The sequence below is a fragment of the Microtus ochrogaster genome, chromosome 2, assembly GCF_000317375.1.
Source record: "Microtus ochrogaster isolate Prairie Vole_2 chromosome 2, MicOch1.0, whole genome shotgun sequence".
In the NCBI taxonomy this organism is placed as follows: Eukaryota; Metazoa; Chordata; class Mammalia; order Rodentia; family Cricetidae; genus Microtus; species Microtus ochrogaster.
In genome coordinates this window covers 71,792,345-71,814,378 of record NC_022010.1, presented here as the reverse complement: position 1 = coordinate 71,814,378, position 22,034 = coordinate 71,792,345, and the positions used below count along the sequence as shown (strand labels likewise).

The following is a 22,034-nucleotide window of genomic DNA, read 5'->3' as shown; positions in this document are numbered from 1 at the left end:
CCTACTCATTACCTTCCTTGGTGAAGAAATGAGTATCAGCCATTTCCAGGACTCCAAGTGTGTGTGTGTGTGTGTGTGTGTGTGTGTGTGTGTGTGTGTGAGAGAGAGAGAGAGAGAGAGAGAGAGAGAGAGAGAGAGAGAGAGAGACTAAGCACACGCACCACCATTAGACTCAGGTGATCCTCTAAGAAGGGAAGTAGACAGAGTTTATTATGCCAAATTCATTTAACCAGCAGAACAAATGACACTCCTTTTAAAAGTGGGATAAGCATTTTCTAGGGAGGTAGTGTCAGGTCGCTTCTTATCCCAGCCTGATACTCCCATGACCCTCTGCTGTCTAGCCAGCTCATCCAGAGTAGACTTTGTGTTCTTCAAATATTTATTTAGGGCTCAAGGTCCTGCTAGCAAATCTGAAGGGGTGAGGGGAGAACCTTTCTGAAAACTGAAGAACAAAGGCACAATGACCTTAAAAAGAAAGTCTGACCATTCCTTAAAGGAAGCTCTTTGTGAACTCCCACTGTGGTTTATCTCGGTCTGTTACTTTTTAACTTTTTAAAGGCTTAAAATTGACTGTGGCGCAAGCCGGCTGGCGGATGGGCGGGCGATGCTTTCCTGCAGGTACACGCCTTGCCCTGTTGTTGTAAGGGCTGCTGAGAATTAGGAAACAGTGAGAGCTGTGAGCGTGGAAAGCCCAGATTCTGGGATTACTAGTTTAGCTCTTGGCTTCTGGAAAAAGCTCATCAGTCTCCTGGGAAAGGCTGGGGGCCCCACCCACTCCTGCAGCAGTATGCGGGATGGGGAATGCACCTCCTAGGGACTCCAGAAGATTCTGGGGGCTTTTTAGATGCCAGGTGTTTTTGGACTTTCTTTCTTTCTTTCTTTCTTTCTTTCTTTCTTTCTTTCTTCCTTCCTTCCTTCCTTCCTTCCTTCCTTCTTTTTTTTTATTCTTTTTGTTTGTTTGTTTGTTTTTCAAGACAAGGTTTCTCTGTAGCTTTAGGAGTCTGCTCACTCTGTTGTAGACCACGCTGGCCTTGGACTCACAGAGATCCACCTGTTCTACCTCCTGAGAGTTGGGATTAAAAGTGTGCACCACCACTGCCCAGCTTTTTGAGTTCTTTTCTACAGGCTAAAACTGGGCAGCGGTGGTGGACACCTTTAATCCCAGCAGAGGCAGGCAGATCTCCATGAGTTCAAGGCTAACAGAGTGTATAGAGCGAGTTCCAGGATTGGCTCCATAGCTATTGGGAAACCCTGTCTGAAACAATCAATCAACCAACCAACCAACCAAACCCAAAACAAAACAAAACAAAACAAAAAAAAAGCAACAACAAAAAACAAGAACACTCAGGCCAGTTTGCAGGGACTTCTGGGGGTGGATGGTGAGAGGCAGCAGGATCCTGGATCCTGAGCCGTGGTCTCACTCCTGCACAGGTGGACAGCTGAGACAGAAACTTACAAGCCTATCCTGGAAACACCGAAGGAAGTGAAGATAGGGCAGGGAATTCTGAGTCAGCCATCTCTGGGGCTAAAATCCTAGAGGCTCTGCGCCTGCTCCAGGTGGAGCGCAGCACAACCACGTGCGCGTGCATGCGTGCTCTTCTCTGAGGCAGGTGGCTGGGGAGCCCAGATGTAGGTGTGGAGCAGAGCAGAGCTGACCTCTGACCTGGATGTCACCAGCTGGGCAGCTGGGCAATCCTCTCCTGCAGCTGTGAGGGGCTGGGCAGGTTTCTGGCAGAAGGCTGGGATTTCACATGATCTCATTAATAGGCACTGTGACTAACTGGAGTTTTGAAGTTATGATTCAGAAATTGGGAGAGATGACTTGGTGAATATTTTTAGAATGCAAGATAGGGCTCAGAAGCAGAGCACCAGAGAACACACATTATTGCTAAGTGCGCACACTTAGGAAATAATCTTATTTGTTCTAATAGTAGATACCCAGCTACACTTGTTGTATAGTATCTCTACTTAATAAGAAACAGTTGAATGAGTTCACTTATCGGGCTAATATTCAGTACATCAAGTTTGTAGCCTGTCTGTGAATAGACTGTGTTTACAATCAAGTTAAAAAGCTACTGTCCAGTCTCTCAAACGTTATAACCTTTAGCTATGACTAAACTCTCTACACATCCCAATGGGCTTGAATAGAAAGCATTCCAAACACCATCCCCACAAACGGGACATATTCTATATCCTTTCATAGGATTCTTAGTAAATATCAATTAGTTACTATTACTATTAATGCTTGATAGTAACTGATGGGAAAAACCTCTTAATGCTTTTCCCAAATGGAGAAGAAAAGCAAAGTGATAAAGACAACTAATTATCTCCGTGATGGCTGCTATCTCATCCCACGCTGAGTTTTAATATTTGCTATGCCTGCATTTTTCTCTAGTTGGAAGGATCTGGAAGCTGAAGGCAGACACTTGCCAGTACTGCAAACACGCAGTCTTCTCACAGTATTTCCCACGAGGAAATCGGGTCATTTGGAACTCCAGGGGCAAGAGCTGGCCGCAGCCTCCCTCCAGAGTTCACAGGAGCCAAGTGTGGCCACACACAATGTCCGCACCTCCCGCGCACACACGGAACCCGGAGCATTCAAAGCAGCAGCTCTACCCAATATTCCCATCCCAATTAATTCTTCAGGCAACAGCGTCTGATTTTCAGGACTCTAACTACTTTGGGGATTACTCGATAAACCCCACAAGACAGCCACCCGCTCCTGAGATTTTGGCTAACTGTCCCAATTAGCGGCGTTCTTGGAAAATGCTCTGAGATCACGGGTCGCCAGAAAACCTTACCCTGGTTTCGCTTTCGCTGAAGACATCACGGTTTGCCACACAAGCAATCAGGGAGCTAAAATTGTAGTTAAAGTCCCTAAAATGCATTCTGCTTTCCTACGGGGCAGACGCTAACGACTCAGGCAGGCAAGCACCAAGCTGGAGCGGTTCCTTGGCAAGACAGATACCACGGGTCCTTTCTCCAGCCGGGTTTATAAAGCTCCTCTTGAGGGCCAGCCCCCTGGGGGTGGGGAGGGCTCGGCTTCCAGAGCATCCTGTTTGGACAGCAAATTCCTGAGTCAAGTCCGGCGTGCTTGCAGGCGGACAGGGACAAAGTGTAAGTTTCTACTGGAAAGAGGTGACGTCAACACCTTAGTCATTTTCCCTATGCTAATTGCCTCTGCTCAGAGGGTGGAAAGGCCGCTGAGGTTTGCTGAGCTACGGAGCTTCACCACTCCTCTTGCGGCATAGTTCCCACTGGTAGTAATTCCACTCGGCCGCCCAGACAACACGCTTCTGGGGCTGAACGGGGCGGGCCCGCTTAAGATGGAAAATGTTACAGAATGAGAAGGGACGAAGGTCTGCGGGGTAAACAGCAATTATTCTCCAGGGAGTCTTTAGGCTTTGAAAGACCTAGAAATCCAAGTCTTGGGGAGTTGCTAGCCCTGACAAACCTCAATGTTTCTTGCTGGGCATCAGAGAAACATTTTGCAATCGGTCTTGGTCAGTGAGTTTTGTTTTTTAAGAAAAAAGTAGGGGTTGTTGTGAAACGCAGTGTTTTTACCCCCTCCCCAATTGTACTTTACTAGGCAAAGGTCCCACTTCCCAGTGGGATGGTGGGAAGGGCACCCAGGATTCTCCTTTGGAAAATCTCCTGAGTTGGAGGGTCAGGGATGGGCAACATACGCATGTTTCCTGAAGGCTCAAAGAATTCAAGAGAAGACTGTCCCAGCGGAACGAGGTTGGCAGAATCATGCCATCAAGGTGATGCCAGTGTCACAGAAACAACAGTGGGACAGGGAAGCTGGCTCTGGAGCTGAGGGGATGTCCTGTCCAACAACCACACTTTCTCTTTTTATCAAAAATTGGGGCAGATGTGGAAAGACTCAGGTTCTACAGACAAACATGTCTCACCAGCCTCTGTGCCCGCACGGTGTGGGGTGCTTGCTGCAGACCGCGGGCATACACACACATACACACATACACACACACACACATACACACACACGCACACATACACGTACACACATGCATACACACACACACGCACACACACACATACACACACACAAAGGCAAGGCTCCTGAGATGAGTGATACACACACACACACACATACACACACACATACACACACATACACACACACACATACACACACACGCACACATACACGTACACACATGCATACACACACACGCACACACACACATACACACACACGCACACATACACGTACACACACACGCATACACACACACACGCACACACACACACATACACACACACAAAGGCAAGGCTCCTGAGATGAGTGAGTGTTGCTTAATTTCAAAGCCTGGCGCCTTGCTGCCAACTCTGGGGTTATGTAAGAAACCAGTTATGGTGTTTGCTTTGCCAAATCACCCAGGGCTGCCAGCCCCAAAAGACTTAAATGCATTTACTCTAAAAATGTTCTGAACACTGAGCGGTAGGTGTGCGTCAAACAAAGCAGCCTTTCCTTAGGCGACGATGTCTCTTATGGTCATTACTGGTTTCCAGCCTATACTCACTGTTAGCTGACTGTGAGGAGGGGATTCACCAGTTGTAAAGTTCCTATTTGCTCTTCAAAGCCCATCACAATGGTCTCTTCTGACCAACTAAATGTTCTCTCTCTGCTTTACCCTCACCACTTCCTGGGACTGGAGTTACAGACTGTTGTGAGCAGCCATGAGGGTGCTGGGAGTCAAACCTGGGTTCTCTGCAAGAGCAGCCAGTGCTTAACCATCCAGCCACCTCCTCAGCCCCTTGGGTCAGTTTTGGGAGCAATCGGAGAACGGGGCGCAGTTATGACATGTGGACTCAGGATTCATTGTTCACATGTGGTCTCACTGGTAAAAATGTGCTTGGTCAAAGGAAAGACAACTGTTCTGCATCGGGGCTGATATAGGAATTCTAACTGTTTATGCCAGCGCCAAGAGTGACGGCTGCGGCTGCGCTGTGTCCATCCTGTCAGGGGGAAGTGCTAAGCACCCGCTTTAGTGGAGGGAAGTTTATGGGCAATCCAAGCTGAAAGTGAACGTGAGAATTCTAACCAGAAGAAAATTCTAACGAGGAGAAGGAAGAAAAGGAGGAAGGGGTGGGGGGGAGAAGGCAAGGGAGGAAGGGGGAAGAAAGAGGAAGGAGATGGCAGGGAAGATGAAGGGGAGGAGGGAGAGGAGGAGAGAACAACAGTCTCAACCCTCAAGCGTGGAGAAAGACCACACTTTTCTTCCTAAAGTGGAATCTGATTAGCGTATGTTTCCTTATTACCACGATCTTTCCCAGGCACATAAAGATCACCTTCCTTCTATTACTTCTCGGAAAAGCACAGTCTACAAAGTTTAAGATGAAGAAACAGCCTCGGGCAAATCAGAGCGGCCCTAACCACCTGGCAGCCATCACCCAGGACCAAGGGAGGCAACATTGATTTAGCGATTGCAAGGCTGGAGCTGCTGCCATTACTTATTCCGGCTTGGCTCTTTTTGGTCTGTTCTTCCTGGATCACTTGCTTTAACGACCACTTTTAACTTCAGCTCTGATGTAGTCCTCACCCAAAAACTTACGCTGGCACTTCCTGCAAAACCTGGGCTGCTGCCTGAGGGGTCTGGCCACACACACCCCCCCCTCCGGCCCCACAGAATCACTTAGCTTGGCTGTCTTCCTCCAGGTGCCAAATGGCTTTCACAAAGCTCTGCTCAATCTTTCCAACAAGTCTGTCCCTTCACCTCTGAAGCATGATCCCCACTTTCTGGGGTGCCACTCCTGAAAGCCCTGTCTTTCCCAGGCAGACACTCATCCCCCTCATCATTAGGGCTGAGAAAAACTTCTGGCAGTTTTCTCCAGGGAGCTGGCAGACATGGCACTGTGGCCTAGTGAGGAAGGCCACTCAGAGGAGGACAAGGGGAGCTGCTCCTAGAGAGGGAGAAGGCAAGGTTGGAGTCTGTGACTCTCCAGCATCGGATGGAAAGGCCAGCTCCATGGATGGGGTGCAGCTCAGCTGGTAAAATGTTTGCCTCGTGTGCAGGAAGCTCTGGGATTGGTCTCCAGTACTACATATGCCAGCACGACGCATGCCTGTAATCCCAGCACTTGGGATTTGGAGGCTGAGGGATAGGAAATTCAAGGTAAGGCTGAAGAGATGGCTCAGCAGTTAAGAGCACTGGCTGCTCTTCCAGAGGACCGGGACTCAATTCCCAGCACCCACATGGCAGCTCACAACTGTCTATAACTCTAATTCCGGGGGATCGAGAACCCTCACACGGACCAACATGTAGGCAAAATACCAATGCACATTTTTTTTTTAAAAGTTTGGCGGTATGTAAATGGTAGCATATGACAAAGATCCCACTAAAACTTGGGTGTTCCTTAGGAAATCCAGGGGGCTCCCACTGAGTTACAGGGGGAAGTTAAACTTTATGTGCCAGAGAATTGGGCTCACACCCTTGTGCTGGAATGTGGGAGACCCAAAACATCCTCTTTTCCCCAAGACAATGGCCTGGTTAGTTGCCCTGAGAACGGTAGTCACCCCACACCATGAAGAAAACAGCTGCCAGCATTTGTAGACTGGGAGTTCTCTTACAGAAGCTGAACTTCTGATTTCTCTGGGGGGTGGGAGAAGACGCACGGCCATGAGCCCTGTGTGCTTTGGACACTGATATTCTCCAATGTCCCAATGTCATTGCCACTGTCTCACCAAAGCCCCTTCACCGAGGACCAACCCCAAAGGCACATGAAGATACAGCATCTGATTTAACTTAGAGAGTCATCTGCTAGAGCCAGGCGCTGGGTGGGGTGCTGGGGGCCTCGCCGAGGCTTTCGCTGTGGTGTCTGCACAGTGCGTGCCCCCCCCCCCGACAGCACTTCCTCAAATGTATTGATTTTCCATAGGCTATTCACAGGCCTGCCACTCTCTTGAGGTGACTTGCCGGGCACTTGGATAATGTTCTCTCGCTCCTGAAATCTGTCGGCTTGTGGGAATTATGAGATTGACATGGTTATGGGGATGGCCTCGACCACACTCTGGTGCACAGAAACCACTGTTGCTTTCAACAAAGAAATTATTTTGCCATTTGAAGGTGAAATGTCCCCTACAGGCTTGTGTGTGGCACTGTTCTGGGGGGCTAAAAACCATTAGGAGGTGAGATGAACCCTTTGGGGCTTATAGACCCCCTTTCTCCTTCAGGTCTAGCTCTCTGCTTCCTATGACACAGAATGAGCCTGTTGTCCACCCACCATGCTTTCTCTGACACAATGGACTTTGTGCTCTAATCCCCAAGCCCCACCTCCTGCCCTCATCCTTCCTGTTGTTTCTGTCAGGCACTCCACTCAGCAGTGAGAAAAGGCGTGAACAATGGCCATAACGGGAGGCCCTGGCTGAGAGTCAGAACCTCAGCACTTACAGCCCCTTCAGAATTAGCTTGTGATAAACGGAGCATCTGGGGGAGGGCTGGAGGTGGTTCTAGGATGAGATTTTTTTAAAGATTTTAAGTGGATGACTCTTTTATCTGTGAACACTCCACAACATATGTGCCCAGTGTTCATGGCGGCCGGAGAAGGCATCCCGGGAAGTGGAGTACTGTGGAACCTGGATCCTCTCTAAGAGCAAGTGCTCTTCGCTGCTGAGCCATCTCTCCAATCCAATCCCCAAGGATTTTTAAAGATACTTAAAAAAAAAAAAAAAAAAAGATGATCTTGGGAAGACAGCATTTTAAACTGTTTATGTGAAGATGTAGGACTTATTTGATCAATCATCTTATGTTGAAAAAACTATAAAAACCATTCAACCTGGTTTTATCTTTTAAGAAACATCCCTTAGGACCAGCCAAACTTCTGAGAAGCAGTCGTGGGGGCTCCTCGCCCACGATGAGGGGAACCCATAGTGATCAACTTAGCTCAACCAACCAGTTGTCTGGACACCTGATTTCCCCACAGAAGAGGCTCTGTGTAAAGGGCTATGGGCAAGCGTGTGTGGAGCAGGCCAGGGTGGATGGAGAGAGCTGCGCTGTCCTGGTCCCCGCGGACACCTTTCTGAACCTGTGGGGAGTCCCAAGGATGGCGCAGGAGGGGTGGGCCTTGCTACCCCATGTTGTTCAGAAGGGAGTCCAGAGGTTCCCCTCAGCAAGAGTGATCCCGGAGAGGACAAGCAGCCAGGGGTCGATCTCCATTCCTGAAGGGTCTATGTCCCTGGTCCCAAACAACCAAACAAGGCACGAGCTCAAGGAGACAAGAAAGTTCCATCAGGAATCACTTGGAAGTCGTGACAGACAGGACATCATTTAACTTCAAGACAGCAGCCAGGATTCAGGGACATTAGCTCATCTACTTAGGTGAATAACTTGACCGGAAGTGGATGAAGGAGGTCTGAACTTTGAGGGGTGTCTACTGAAACCCTCGGATAACAACCCACTCCTGGGAACGCAGTAAAGAAGTCATTCATGGCAGAGGACGGAGATGGAAGTGTGCCCTTTGGGGCCATTGAATATCCAACTAATGACCAGACAATAAAAATAAAAAAAATGTTAAAATATATTAAAAATTAAAGATCCTAAATCCACTGAATAGAGAATAAAGATACTTAAGAAGTGAAAATGTTTACTATAAAAGGATGCTATTTGCTGTAAAGTCATTAGTGTTAGCAATAATGAGCAATAGTGCTATGGTGAAGAAAAGTGACACAGTAAACAGAATAGCAGGGAAGACTGCTGTGTTTCTCTCTGGGCTCACACTGGTCACAAAATTTCCACAATGCACTGGTTGCTTTTTGAATAAAATAAAGCCCCCCTTGCCCCCCCCCCCTTGCCACGCTATATCTTGATGGTCAAGGTTAACAGATACGCTACATAAAATTCACGGTTAGAAGACTGATTTGGGCCGGGCGGTGATGGCACACAGCTTTAACCCCAGCACAGGAGAAAGAGGCAGGTGGAACTCTGAGTTCGAGGCCAGCCAGGTCTACAGAGTGAGTTCTTGGACAGCCAGGACTGTTTCACAGAGAAACCCTGTCTCGGAAAATCAAACACACACACACAAACACACACACACAAACAACTAAAAAAACCCCACCTCCCAAAACAAACAAAGAAAAAAAACAACCCCCGCCCCCCCAAAAAAGAAGACTGATTTGGTACTAGGGCCATTAATTTATATTTTATTTTTTAGTCAAAATTCCTCAGCTTGGTGATTTTTTTGTTCTTGTATGTGTGCACATGGTGCACATGTGTGAACATGTGTGTGTAGGTCAGAAAATAATCCCAGCTGGGTTAGTTCCTCAGGAGTGTTTTCTACCATGTTTTCAGGAGCAAGGTCTCTCTCACTGACCTGTGGTTTACTAAGTAGGTTTGGGGCTGGCCAGAGTGCCCAGGAATCCACCTGTATCTGCCCGCCCAGTGCTAGGATTGCAAGCACACACCTCCATGCCCAGCTTTCTATATGTGTCCAACTCAGGTCCTCAGGCTTGCAAGGCAAGTACTCCACTGACTGAGCTATGACCCCAGCCCTAGCCTGGTGTTTTCAGTATATTGATAGTATGTACTGTCAGTCAGTGACTTTTTTAAAACCCCTTTTTTAAAGCCAAAATTTTACCAGAACTATTTATTTGACTTAAAAAAAAAAAACACCAAAAAACAAAACCAAAAACTGTTCTGCAAACCATCTTTAGTGAAATACCCCAGTAATGAGCTGTGCTGGACGAGGTGTTTACAGTTTAATCAGAGGCATCGTGTGTGAGGGACCAGTCATTGGATTGTCTGTGATGTGCTGCGGGAGGCTGGGCCAACCTCTGCCTTAGTACAATCAGACCTCAGAGTACAGAGCATTCTGCCAACTGGACTGCGGTGTGAGGCTGGCAGGGAGAACCCAACACCCACTGGAGGTCTACTCTGCGGACTCCGTGCTTGAATTCTTGCTCACCTGTTCCCACTTCCCTAGCGCTCTGTGATCACGCAGGCGCGCCCTGCCCACAATGGCCCCTTCCTTGGAATCAGCCTTCTAACAAGACTGGAATGTTACTCAACAAACTTTCCCCATTACAGCACTAGAGATAACAGGTGTTTAATGTGCAAGGCCTTCTAAGAGAATTGGTATTTAATCAGCAAATTCTCGAGATCAAAGTCTCAACTCCAGTGGAATGTATTGCTAGAGGGAAAATTCCAGGCAAGCACTTAGTTACAGGGGAAAACTCCCAGGACCTACACCAGTCAGGCTTCCAAGTCTCAAGACAAATGATGAGTTTGTCCATCCAGCCATCACTTATTATAGACTTGTTGTGTGTTCTAGTTTATTTATTTTTTGTTGCTGAGATAAATACCACAACCAAAAGCAACTTGGGGAGGAAAGGGTTTATTCCAGGTCAAAATCCATCACTGAGGGTGGTTAAAGACAGGAACTCAGGCAGAAACCGAAGCAGAAATCATGGAGGAGTGTTGCTGGCCAGCTCCCGCTCAGCTAGGTAGCTTATGAAGCCCAGGCTCACTTCCACAGGGATGGTGCCGTGCCCGCAGTGGGCTGAGCTCCCCCATCAACCATTAATCAAGGCAGTCTTCAACAGGCATGACTACAGGCCAAGCTCGTTGATACAGTCCCTCAGTGACGGTCCCTCTTCCCAGGTGACTCTGGGCTGTGTTAAGTTGACACTAAAACCTAGGGTGCACACCATGCTTGGGCCAAAGGACCCCATCAAACACCTTGTAAAGGAACCCCGGATTCTTAGCTCTCACCATCAGGACTGTTTTCCTCCACTAAACTAAGGACAGACCAAACTACAGATCCCAAAACACGAAAACTCCTTCATAAGCATTTGCTCAAGGGCACATAGCACCTAGCACCTGGAGAGACGTGTGAGAGGAAGGCAGTTGCTCCTCCCAAAATCTCCTTGCCAAATCAGTCAAAAAACAAAAACAAAAGCCAAAACAAAACTCAGCCACAAAACTCAGTACAGTACCGGGAAATACCTCACTTAGATCCTGGATATGTTAGGACATCCATCCTGTCTCTGCATACTTCATTTTCAAAGAAAAGAATCCATACATGTAGCCACATTTAAAAATACTTTGGTAAGAACATTAACACAAATAAATGAGTTTATTAGATAAAATCTTTCACTGGGCCTGGAGAGCAGTGTATGGGAGATGGGGTGGGCGCAGAGCTGCAGGCTGCTGTGATAAAGATTATCTCTGCAAACAGTTTCCAAAGACGGCTACAGCACCATCCCTCATCCACACGGTCCTGTGGACCAAGAGGTAGGGTGTCCTCTGCCCTAGAATGGGGAGGGCTTGTGTGCGTGCTTCAGTGGACATCGCATGGCCTCTGGAAAGTTTAGCCACATGCACCTTCCTGAGCCTCACGACCTTTCCTCTTAGGCTCGCTGTGTGCAGCATCTTGAATGGAGGCTCTGGGCCAAGCAAGGCTGAGCAGACTCCACAGACAGACAGATGCCTCCGCAGAAATGGAAGCTCAGGACCAACAGTCAGTGCTTCCTCTTGAAGCTGTGAAGTTTCACCATTCTGCAGTAACAGTAGAGGGAACATGTCCCAGATGTGCTCAGGGCAAGACTTGCATGCAGCTAGTCAGACAGGAAAGCAAACATCCAGGGCCAGTTGTCAACTGCTTTCCACAGGAGCGCATGCAAGAGCAGGCTTTGCCATAGTTGGTGTGTGAGTGGCTCCCCAAGAACCCCTTAAAAGCTTGGTCCCAGACTGGAGCTATCAGAAGGCAGTGAAACCTTTAGGGGCTGCGCCCCTAGGGAGAGCCTAAGGTCAGGTGACTGTACGATTCTGCCACTTCCTCTCTGTTTCTTTAAGTTTCACTGTCTATATTCAGTGCATACGGCAATGTGTTAGTAAGGGTATTCTCCTGCAAGGCGTTCAGTGCTGAGTGCTCCCCAGCCCTGCTTCTCCTCACCGCCCTGCTCCCCATCCCTTATTCCCTGGACAGTGTGGCATACACACACACACACACACACACACACACACACACACACACACTGCTACCCTTCACCATCTGCCCCTACTTCCCCATCCCTTATTCCCTAGACAGTGTGGCATCTACACACACACACACACACACACACACACACACACACACACACACACACTGCTACCCTTTACCATCTGCCCCTACTTCCCCATCCCTTATTCCCTAGACAGTTTGGCATCTACACACATACAAACACAGAGACACAAACAGACACACACACACACACACACACACACACACACACACCTGATACTGTGTATTATGTGAAATCTAGGATCCACACATAAGAGAAAGCATACAAGACTTTTCATTCTGAGACTGGTTTAATTCACTTAGTACCATTATTTATAGTATCAATTTTCTTAAAAATGATAAAACTTGATTTCTCTTTATGGTTGAAAACAAGTTTCACTGTACATATCAATCACTGCATATGTCAATCACTGCATATGTCAATCACTGAATATGTCAATCACTGAATATGCTATCATTGCATATGTCTATCACTACATATGCCAATTACTGCATATGTTCTATCATTGCATATGTCTATCACTGCATATGCCAATCACTGCATATGCCAATCACTGCATATGTCTATCACTGCATATGCCAATCACTGCATATGCCAATCTTTGCATATGCTAATCACTATATATGTCAATCACTGCATATGCCAATCACTGTATATGTCTATCACTGCATATGCCAATCACTGCATATGCCAATCACTGTATATGTCTATCACTGCATATGCCAATCACTGTATATATCAATAACTTTTTCTTCCAGGCACTGACACCTTGCTTTCCCATGTACTTCCACGAAGTGCCACATCACCTTCCTATCTTCACGGGATGAAACCTCCAAAACTGTGAGTCAAAATAACTTTTGCTTTTTGTTTTTAAAGAATTAAATGACCTTAGGCATTTTGTTACTTTCATAAATGTGATGAGCACAGGATCATGAATGGGAACAAGGTGGGGTATAACATCTTTATACAACAGAGAGCATCTTACCACGTATACATAGGGGTGGCAGGGCTGTGTGAGGTACACAACAGAGTGGTCATGGCAAGGACCTCAAGGACACAGCAGGGCAGGAACCTTGACAGGCGCCGTGGAACCTTACCTACTGTATGGTTACTATATAGTTATATAACAGTGGCTGTTAGCATGCACATCAGTGTGTCCTCTGATCCCAGAATTGTGAGCATCCTATGGGGCAAGGAGAACTATGCACGCAGGGCCAGTACACTGAGTTTGAGACTGAGAGATGGTGGATTACCAGGGTGGGCACAATAGAATCACAGCATCTTATGACTGGAGATCAGAGGGCAGAGGCAAAGGGTGCAGTGATGGGGAAACAGGACATAGGATGGCCTGCTTCTACTCTGCGATTAGATTAAGTCACTCAGGGAGATTGAGCAGGGGAGCCCCTCAAAGGGACTGGACTCTTCCTGAGATCAGAGACTCAATGTGAGTGAGGCCTTTTAGCCAAGTATGGTGGCATGGACCTGTAATCCCAACCACTCTGGAGACCGAGATTGGGAGTTCCGAGTTCGAGACTAGCTTGGGCTACATAGTGAGTTCAAGGTCAGCCTGGGCAACTAAGTGAGTCTGTGTCTAAAAGAAGATGTGAAGCAGTCTCTGATGCTGACTCTGAAGATGGAGGAAGGAATGCAGGTGCCATAGGGGGGTGGCGGGAAGCCCTTCATAAGGAGGATTTGACCATGCTGGGAGGCAGAGTCCGCTCCACAAATTCTGACAGAAGTGCAGGCCATCCACAACCCTGCCTCTAGCCTCTAGAACAGAGTGCAGACAGCCACAACCCTGCCTCTAGCTCTCAGAATCAGTGCCCCGTGAGCATGCCTGGTCCCTACCTCCAGTCCTGCCAGACACCTGTGGTGCAAAACGCGCCTCTGTTGTCATTTGTTCCAACGGAACAGAAAACAGACACATACACATTTACTGACTGGGAGTCTGTTTAACAACCTGCCAGCTGACTAGGATTGTGCAAGCCTGAACACCACTGGTGTGAATAATGGGCCCACCTGGAGTAGTTCTGGCCCAACCGGATTGGTTTGCTCACATAGACACCCTGAAAACAGCAGACTAGCCCCTCTGAACCATCCCAAACATTGTGAGAAGTGACGGCCTAGCGATGGTTTCCATGTGCGTTCAGGAGAAACCCAGTTTCTGGACTGTGAGTCACTCCAGCTCCTCTCAGCTGAGTCCTGTCTCACCTGTGTCCAGTTCCACTCTGTCCTGGATCACAAGGCTCCCCAAGGCTGGCTCCATGTCTGGCGCCCTGAATCCAAAGCCCCTCCCTTGTCTTTTCCTGGCTCATCCTACTTTAATAGAAAGTAAACAGCTCAACTCTTCTTGGAAAGCCTGCCCCAGTGTCTCATGGGTTGGCCTTCTTTCTTCCACCCTCAGAAGAAAATGATAATGGGTCCAGGTTTATCTTTTAAACAACCCAGGCTGTCCATGAGACTCCCCAAAGACTGGAAAACAAACACCCACGCTTCACACCTCGTCCAGTTTGGGAGGCCAGGAGATGGCTCACTGACTATTTGTTGACAGAATGCCTGGATGAATGATCAGTCCAGGTAGCTATAAACTAAATACTGACCTAAAAAGAAGAACTGAGTTTTAAAAGACAATTGGTACCATACAACTAAACACACTGGAAATGGCTAAGATAGAAAACATTGCATTATATATCCTTCACCACAGTTCTGAAGTTAAAAGGGGCAATCCCTGACTTTTTTTTTTTTTAACTGCAGTGGGTTCTGATGCTAGTATATAAGTTTCTTCCATCTGTGTTTTTGAGTCTCTTCCTTGTGGGAGGGGCCTGCTGACGCTGAGAGGGCAGTAAGGGAAAGTGAGTCACCCACTTCAGCTGGAGTTGGAGTCTACATGGGGAGCCACCCCTTATGTCGATGAGGACAGTAAGCAGCTGGAGTGGTGGGGAAGAGGTGTCAAAAGTAGGCAGAAGAGGGGAGCGCCCTGGCTGGCCCACAGGGGATATGAACATAAGGTCTGTCCTGAAGACCAGGAAGTTGGTCAGTGAGGACTTTTGTTGTGTGGCATTTGAGTCTTTCGTGACACCCTTGGGTGCAGGCTGGATAGGTGATGTGGGAGGTCCTTCTGAATATGTGTTGCTCTTATTGGTTAATGAATAAAGCTGGTTTGACCTATGGCAGGACAGAATATAGTCAGACTGAAAGAGATATATAGAGAGAGTAGGTGGAGTCAAGGAGATACCATGTTGCTGCGGAAGGAGAAAGATACCACAGACACCTTCCCGGTAGGCCACATCCTCATGGTGATACATAGATAAATAGAAATGGCTTAATTTAAGGTGTAAGGGTTAGTTAATAAGAAGCCTGAGCTAATAGGCCAAACAGTGTTGTAGTTTTTTTAAAAATATTTATTTGTTTATTTATTTATTATGTATACAACTGTCTGTGTGTATGCCTGCAGGCCAGAAGAGGGCACCAGACCTCATTACAGATGGTTGTGAGCCACCATGTGGTTGCTGGGAACTCAGGACCTTTGGAAGAGCAGGCAATGCTCTTAACCTCTGAGCCATCTCTCTAGCCTGATGGGGGAGAATCTTCTGTTTTGTGTTAATTTCATTGGTTAAATAAAGAGACTACCTTGGCCCTTTAATAGGACATAAAATTAGGTAGGCGGAGTAAACAGAACAGAATGCTGGGAGAAAGAAGCTGAGTCAGTCGGTCGCCATGATTCTCCCACTCCAGACAGACGCAGGTTAAGATCTTTCCTGGTAAGCCACCTTGTGGGCTACACAGATTATTAGAAATGGGTTAGCTCAATATGTAAGAGCTAGCCAATAAGAGGCTGGAACTAATGGGCCAGGCAGTGTTTAAAAGAATACAGTTTCCGTGTAATTATTTCGGGGCATAAGCTAGCCATGTGGGCGGCCGGGTGCTGGGGACGCAGCCCCGCTGCTCCTATTACAACATCAGCCCCAGTATTGTAGTTAATATAGTTTCTATGTTATTATTAGAGTCTGGGTGTCTGGGAAATGAAGGAACATCTCCATTGACAAATGGCACTCACCTTCTGGGGCATGGATCCACATAAGACCTAAAAAAGCTTAAGAAGAAAAAGGGCTTCTAGAGCCACAAAAATGCAAGCCAAATACAGCTTCTTGGTAGCTACATTGTTTTTAGATAGGCTGTTTGCTGCTGGCAAGCAGAGGTGCAGCTCCTGTAAGAGAAGGCTTCCTGACTCAGCATTAGCTGCAAAAACTGTGTGGCTTCATTGAGAGATGTCTTCCTGGTTTGTGCTGGCAGCACAAACTCTGGCTCTTTCAGAGGTCCCACACTTAAATGGGGTTTGTAAGCAGTGTGATACTAATTGCTTAATGGTGACACAGACTTGATGAGTCCCTGGAGTTGGGGCAGTGAGCATGGCTTGCAGAGGCGGTGAACATACCTCTACCATGTTGGACGGGGTGGAGCCAACAGGCAGGGCTGTGGAGTTGGTCCTAGCCATGCCCACTTAGCATAAAAAAAGGCACTTTGGGTCAGAAAATGATTACAAATATGCAATAAAGACAGATTCAGATAAAAATAAACCTCTCAACAGGTCACGGTATGTTTTAAAAATGTACATAGGCTTGGGAGAAAGAGGAAAAAGAGTATAGACTGTTATAAAAAGAAGTAAATAGTTTTAAATAAAACAATACATAGGTTAAAGGAGTAACAATAATATGAAAAAAGTAATAGATAAAAAGTCATGTAAAGATGAAAAATACACAGAGAGTCTGGATTATGTATACTATTGTGTTTTCTTTACATTTTTTGACTGTGAATGAGCTAACTACAGAGAGACATTTCATTGTACAGACTGCTAACCAACACATATATTTTAAACATATCTTGACTTCAAATTTGAGTCTAAGGATAATGTTACACTGGAAAAGAGGTTTTGCTTTTGTTTCCACAGAAGATGAGGACCTGAGGATTCCTTCCCGACTAATGTGATTTAATGGAATAAGACCCCCTGAAAGTTCTCCCTGAACCCTAAAAATGCTTCACCCAACAAACAGCAGGAAGCAGTTTAGAGAAAACAATACCCAAATTCCCAAAATGATTGTTTATAAGTGTTCATTTTCATTTAAAGGGAAATATGATACAGAGATGAATACTTTTCATTGGCATGAATCTTGGTCTACTGATACAAATTTAAGGTCAATTTTGTTACACTGTGTATATATATTTCTGATTGTTTAAGGTACTGTGTTTGTGTAGTTCATTTAAAAATGTAATATATACTTAAGAAATACAGATTAATAGAGAGTCATCTATAGTAGTCAAACTTGTAGTCATGTTAGTTAGGTTTTCTAGATGAACAGAGATATATTTCAGATAAACAGGTATTCTTCAAATCTTTCAAAGACCTACAGAATATGGCATTTAAAATGTTTTAAGAACCTAGACTTTTCTTGACAGTGAAACATGTCTGCTTCTGGCAGCACCAATTACTTCAGAGAGGATAATGGGCATTGAAGAAACTCATTATGGAATTTGCCTTCAATGTAATGAGGTTAGCCATTTGAGCAAGTAACTGCTCTTGCCTGTACTTCTTGATGGTATGCTGTATAAACTGGACATACAGGATTCACAGAAAAATGAACTTGCCTAAAGAAGGTGAGACAGTCCTTCAGGGTTCCTGCTTCATGAAAGAGCCTGCCAGACATTCTGCAGGACACAGAAGAAAGTTACTGACAAACAGCCAATATAGGCAAAACAGTCTTTCAAATTTCCTGCTTCGTGGAAATGGGCCTGTAGGCTGGAGATTGGATGCCCCAATGTTACAGAAAAACTTTGGGTGACTGTCCAGGCAGCAAGACATCTCTATCAATTTTAGAGTTTTGGGAGTTGCTTACAATGCACTTCCTGTTAACTTAGGTAATATTATATGCTTCTGGGGTCTTTGAAGAGTTTAAGACAGATAGTTATAGTTTTCCTTAGTTATGATAAAAGATAAATTAGATATAAAACTTTAGACTCACAAAGATAAGATAGATGATAGAGTATTTTTCTTAACTTACCAAATGTAAATGGACCAAATATTGTAACTATACTTCTTCTTGATGACTGTTTGTTACATGCAATTTTACTATGTTATTTAGACTACTAAATAAATTTTACTATACTATTTGTACTATACTATATTTACTTAGACAGAAAAGGGGAGATGATGTGGGATTCCCCTCTGTATGCTGTGAATATGTTTTATTACCATTGGTTAATAAAGAAGTTGCTTTGGCCTATAGTAGGGCAGACTAAAGCCAGGCAGGAAATCCAAACAGAGATATAGAGAAAGAGTAGGTAGAGTCAAGGAGACACAATGTAGCTGCCAAAGGAGAAGGACGTGGAACCTTTCTGGTAAGCCATAGCTTTGTGGCAATACATAGATGAATAGAAATGGGTTAATTCAAGATGTAAGAACTAGCTAGAAACAGGCCTAACTCATTGGCAGAACAGTGTTGTAATTAATATAGTTTCTGTGTGATTATTTGGGTCTGGGTGGCCAGGAAATGAATGAGCAATCTCTGTTTACAGATAGGCATTCTATACAGTTCAGCACCACACAGGCTTCCAGTGGGTGCATCCCCGTGGCAAACTAAAGCAAAGTGCAAAATCAAGGCCAAGTCACAAAGCCTGGGCCAGGCTCCCTTCCCCACTCCCAGTGTTAGTACCACCTCACGTTTGTTTCTCGCTCTAGTGGGGAGATCAGGGCCGAGCTGAGCAGTCTGTTGGAGGGTCCGGCACGTTGTCTCTCACAGCTCAGTCAGAGGACACCCCGAAAACCTAACATCCTTCTGGACAGTGGTGGCGCATGCCTTTAATCCCAGCATTTGGGAGGCAAAGGCAGGTGGGTCTCTGTGAGTTTGAGGCCAGCCTGGTCTACAGAGTGAGTTCTAGGACAGCCAGGGATAAACAGTGAAACCGTCTCGACCTCTCCTCCCTCAATGCCCCAGACAAAAACCCAAGGTCTGCTGATGTAAGGTGGACTGGCCCCGTACTAAGAAGGCCACTTCAGAGAGTGGACAGTGTATGAAGGGCTCTGCCCTGGAAGGGGCGGGTAGCAAGCATGCATGGTGTGTGTGCTTGAGGAGGAGAGAGCTCATGGGGTAGGAAGGCCCAGTGTCCTAATATTCTGAACCCCGTTTTCGCTCAGCGTTTTTCAACAGAAGACATCTGAGATGAAACAATCTCTCCTGTGGCCCTGTCACTGGCCTTCTGGCGCCATCTCCCCGCACCCCTGCCCCCCCGCCCCGTCCCCTCTTCTGATTGTCCTGAAGGCCAGTCGCTGTCCTCTATGTGTCCCTGCGACTGTGAAGCCTTCCAGGGAGGGCGGCCTAGAGAATAATAGCGCTGCCATCTAAAATTAAGCAGGTTGTCCTAACATGCCAAGAATAGCCCCAGCACACCAAACACACTCATTTAATTTCTTATTCAGCAGGAAAGAATGACCTCTTTTAATATAGAACACCTTTGAAATGTGTCGTTTCATACACGGCCCAGGCAGAGCCTCATATTGTACACAACTCAAAAGTGGGGTGACACATGCAGCAGACATGCTGAAAGGCGCGGTTGCTCCCCAGTGAATCACCCCACACATGCAGCACGCTCTTTGGCCAAGTGAGGGATTTACGAAGTAAAAAGGAGCCAGAGAAAACATTTTAGTGATTCAGAAAATGATCCAAGGGCTGGGGATGGCCTGGCAGGATGGCCAGCTCAAGGCCAACCTCAGCTACAAAGGGGTTCAAGGCTAGCCTAGGATAGTAAGGCCCTGTCTCAAAAACAAACAAAACAACGTAAGATTTAAAACTGACTCAGGCCAAATGGGTTTTGCTGTTGTTGTCACCCTCATTAAATAAAACTCCACTTCACAACAGCTTTCTGCTCCTGCCCATTCCTAAGCCAAGAACCCGTTACACACAGGCTCTAAGAGAAAATGATGTTTAAAAGTTGATCTGTGGTATGATGATAGTCTCTTCCTTATTTAAAAAAAAATAAGGAAGTTAAAAAAAACCATAGAAACTTTGTTTCAAACTAAATAGGCTCTGACATTTACTGCTATAATTAAATTGCTTGAAAAAACCCCCAAACGCTAGAGTATCAACATTCTAGAACTCAATGGAAAAATCAAGAGCTACCAAGAAGACCTTCTGCAATTCAAAAGTCAACCACCCTTATCTTTGCAGCCTGCTAACAAATGGAGCCTTCTCTGGTACCATTACGTACGCAGTTAACTGCAGTTCAGAGTGTGGAAGCTGGAAGCCACATAACAGCCTGCAGACCAGGAACTCAATAGGAGGAAGCAGGTTTAGAATAGCAATGACCCCCCCCCCACCGCCCCGATATATATTTCACAAGAAATGTTTGATTTCCATTTCAGATGTGGAAAGAGAACATGTTTTCCCCACCAAGACGGGAAACAGGAAAGGTCAGGGGTCCTGACCTATTACCATGCTCTGTCTATAGAACCGAAAACTGAAGCCGTGAAAAGTCAAGAAGGCACGATGTAGGCTGAGCAATGGGGATGTACCCGATGAGGAAACACAGCTCGAATACTACTTGGGGGTCTATATGTAGGAAAGAGTCACACAGTCTACAAGACAGGACTTTTGTAGGGCTGCTTCCCCTCAAAGCGAGCCAGGGAGCTCCCACCCAGCAGCTGCCACCACCAGCAGGGCCATGAAACTGAGGAACTGGTTGGGAACTCCTACCACACAGGCTTTGACGGGGACCTCTGTCTCCCAGAACAAGGGTCTCCCCCAGAGCCAGATCCTCCCTTTGGCCTCGCTCCTCCCACCTGCTGTCTAGGACTACACCGTAGAGTCGACCTATGGTGTAGAGGGTAGGAAACTGACACACGTTAGTTTCCCCACTGCTGTGGCCTGAACTCTGGCATCATGGCCTCTGGGGGAAGGCTTGAGGAAGGGACTGGGTCAGATGAGGTCCTGGGATGGGAATGGCTCCTCATATGAAGAGACCAGAGAACCTGCCCGCCTGCTTTCCCTCCCTCTGTCCCTCCCTCCGTCCCTCCCTCCGTCCCTCCCTCCCTCCTTCCCTCTCTCCCTCCCCCCTCCCCCCTCTCTGCCATCTGAGTACCAAGCAAAAAGACTGCTGTCTGCAGACCAGGGCAAGGCCCTCCCCAGGAACCAGCTGTGCCACTGGCCAGTCTCCCAGAGTGACGGGAAATGCAAGTTCTCTGTGTTAAGCCACTCAGTCCACGGTAGTTAGTGATAGCCCGAGCTAAGATGCCCTTACCAATCTGTAGCAGTTCATGATAGCCTGAGCTAAGATGCCCTCACCACTCAGCTTTAGAACCAGGTTTGAACAGTCTATGGGTTCCAAGTCCAGGTTCTTGACTTACTGAGAGACAATGAATTAAGACAGTCAATGTTGTCTTTTGATTACAGAATACGTTTTGCTTTCAAGGCAACATATGAATCTGACTTGCAAAGCTGGCTACATCCTGGGTGAGGGAGGATCTTGTTCCCCTAGTCAAAGGCAATCCTCTCACATCGTTCTCACCTGAGACTGCTAACGGACTTCTTGTTTCTCCCCTCGGAGAGAACAGCGTGAAGGCAGCTGTGAACAGGATAAAAGGTTTCTAAAATACAAGCATGGTGTTCTTAACAGCTTTCCTGAGTTAAAACACATATGATGCTATAGTACAGTCAACATCTTCATACACTGAATACAACCGACATATTGCTTGAGATCATAAAAAACAGTTTTTATAGTTGTTGTTTCTGCGTGGTGTGTGTGTGTGTGTGTGGTGTAGTGCGGATTCACACCTGTGCACACACATATGAGGCCAGAGAACAACATGTGTCATTTCCCACCATATTCCCTTGAGACAGCGTATCTCAATGAGTGGGAAGCTAAGCCATTTTGCTTGGCTGCCAGGGGGCTCCAGGATCCATCTGCGGCCACAGCACAACGTTGGGGTCACAGCATCGGCAGCCACGCCCAGCATTTTCCTTAG

General features: G+C 46.7%; 1 protein-coding gene across 2 annotated transcripts in view; it reads right to left on the bottom strand.

Moving 5' to 3' along the window:
• The window catches only part of Rcan1 (regulator of calcineurin 1), an 81,184-nt gene that overhangs the window by 6,063 nt on the left and 53,087 nt on the right, over positions 1–22,034 (bottom strand). The window contains exon 1 of one of the 2 annotated variants that reach the window (XM_005345183.2): positions 2,802–3,125. The exons of the other annotated variant lie outside the window; for it this stretch is intronic. Coding sequence (XP_005345240.1) covers positions 2,802–2,888 — 87 coding nt within the window. The 5' untranslated portion in view covers positions 2,889–3,125. Of the gene's footprint in view, positions 1–2,801; positions 3,126–22,034 lie in introns of those variants that run through there. 2 annotated transcript variants of the gene reach the window in all.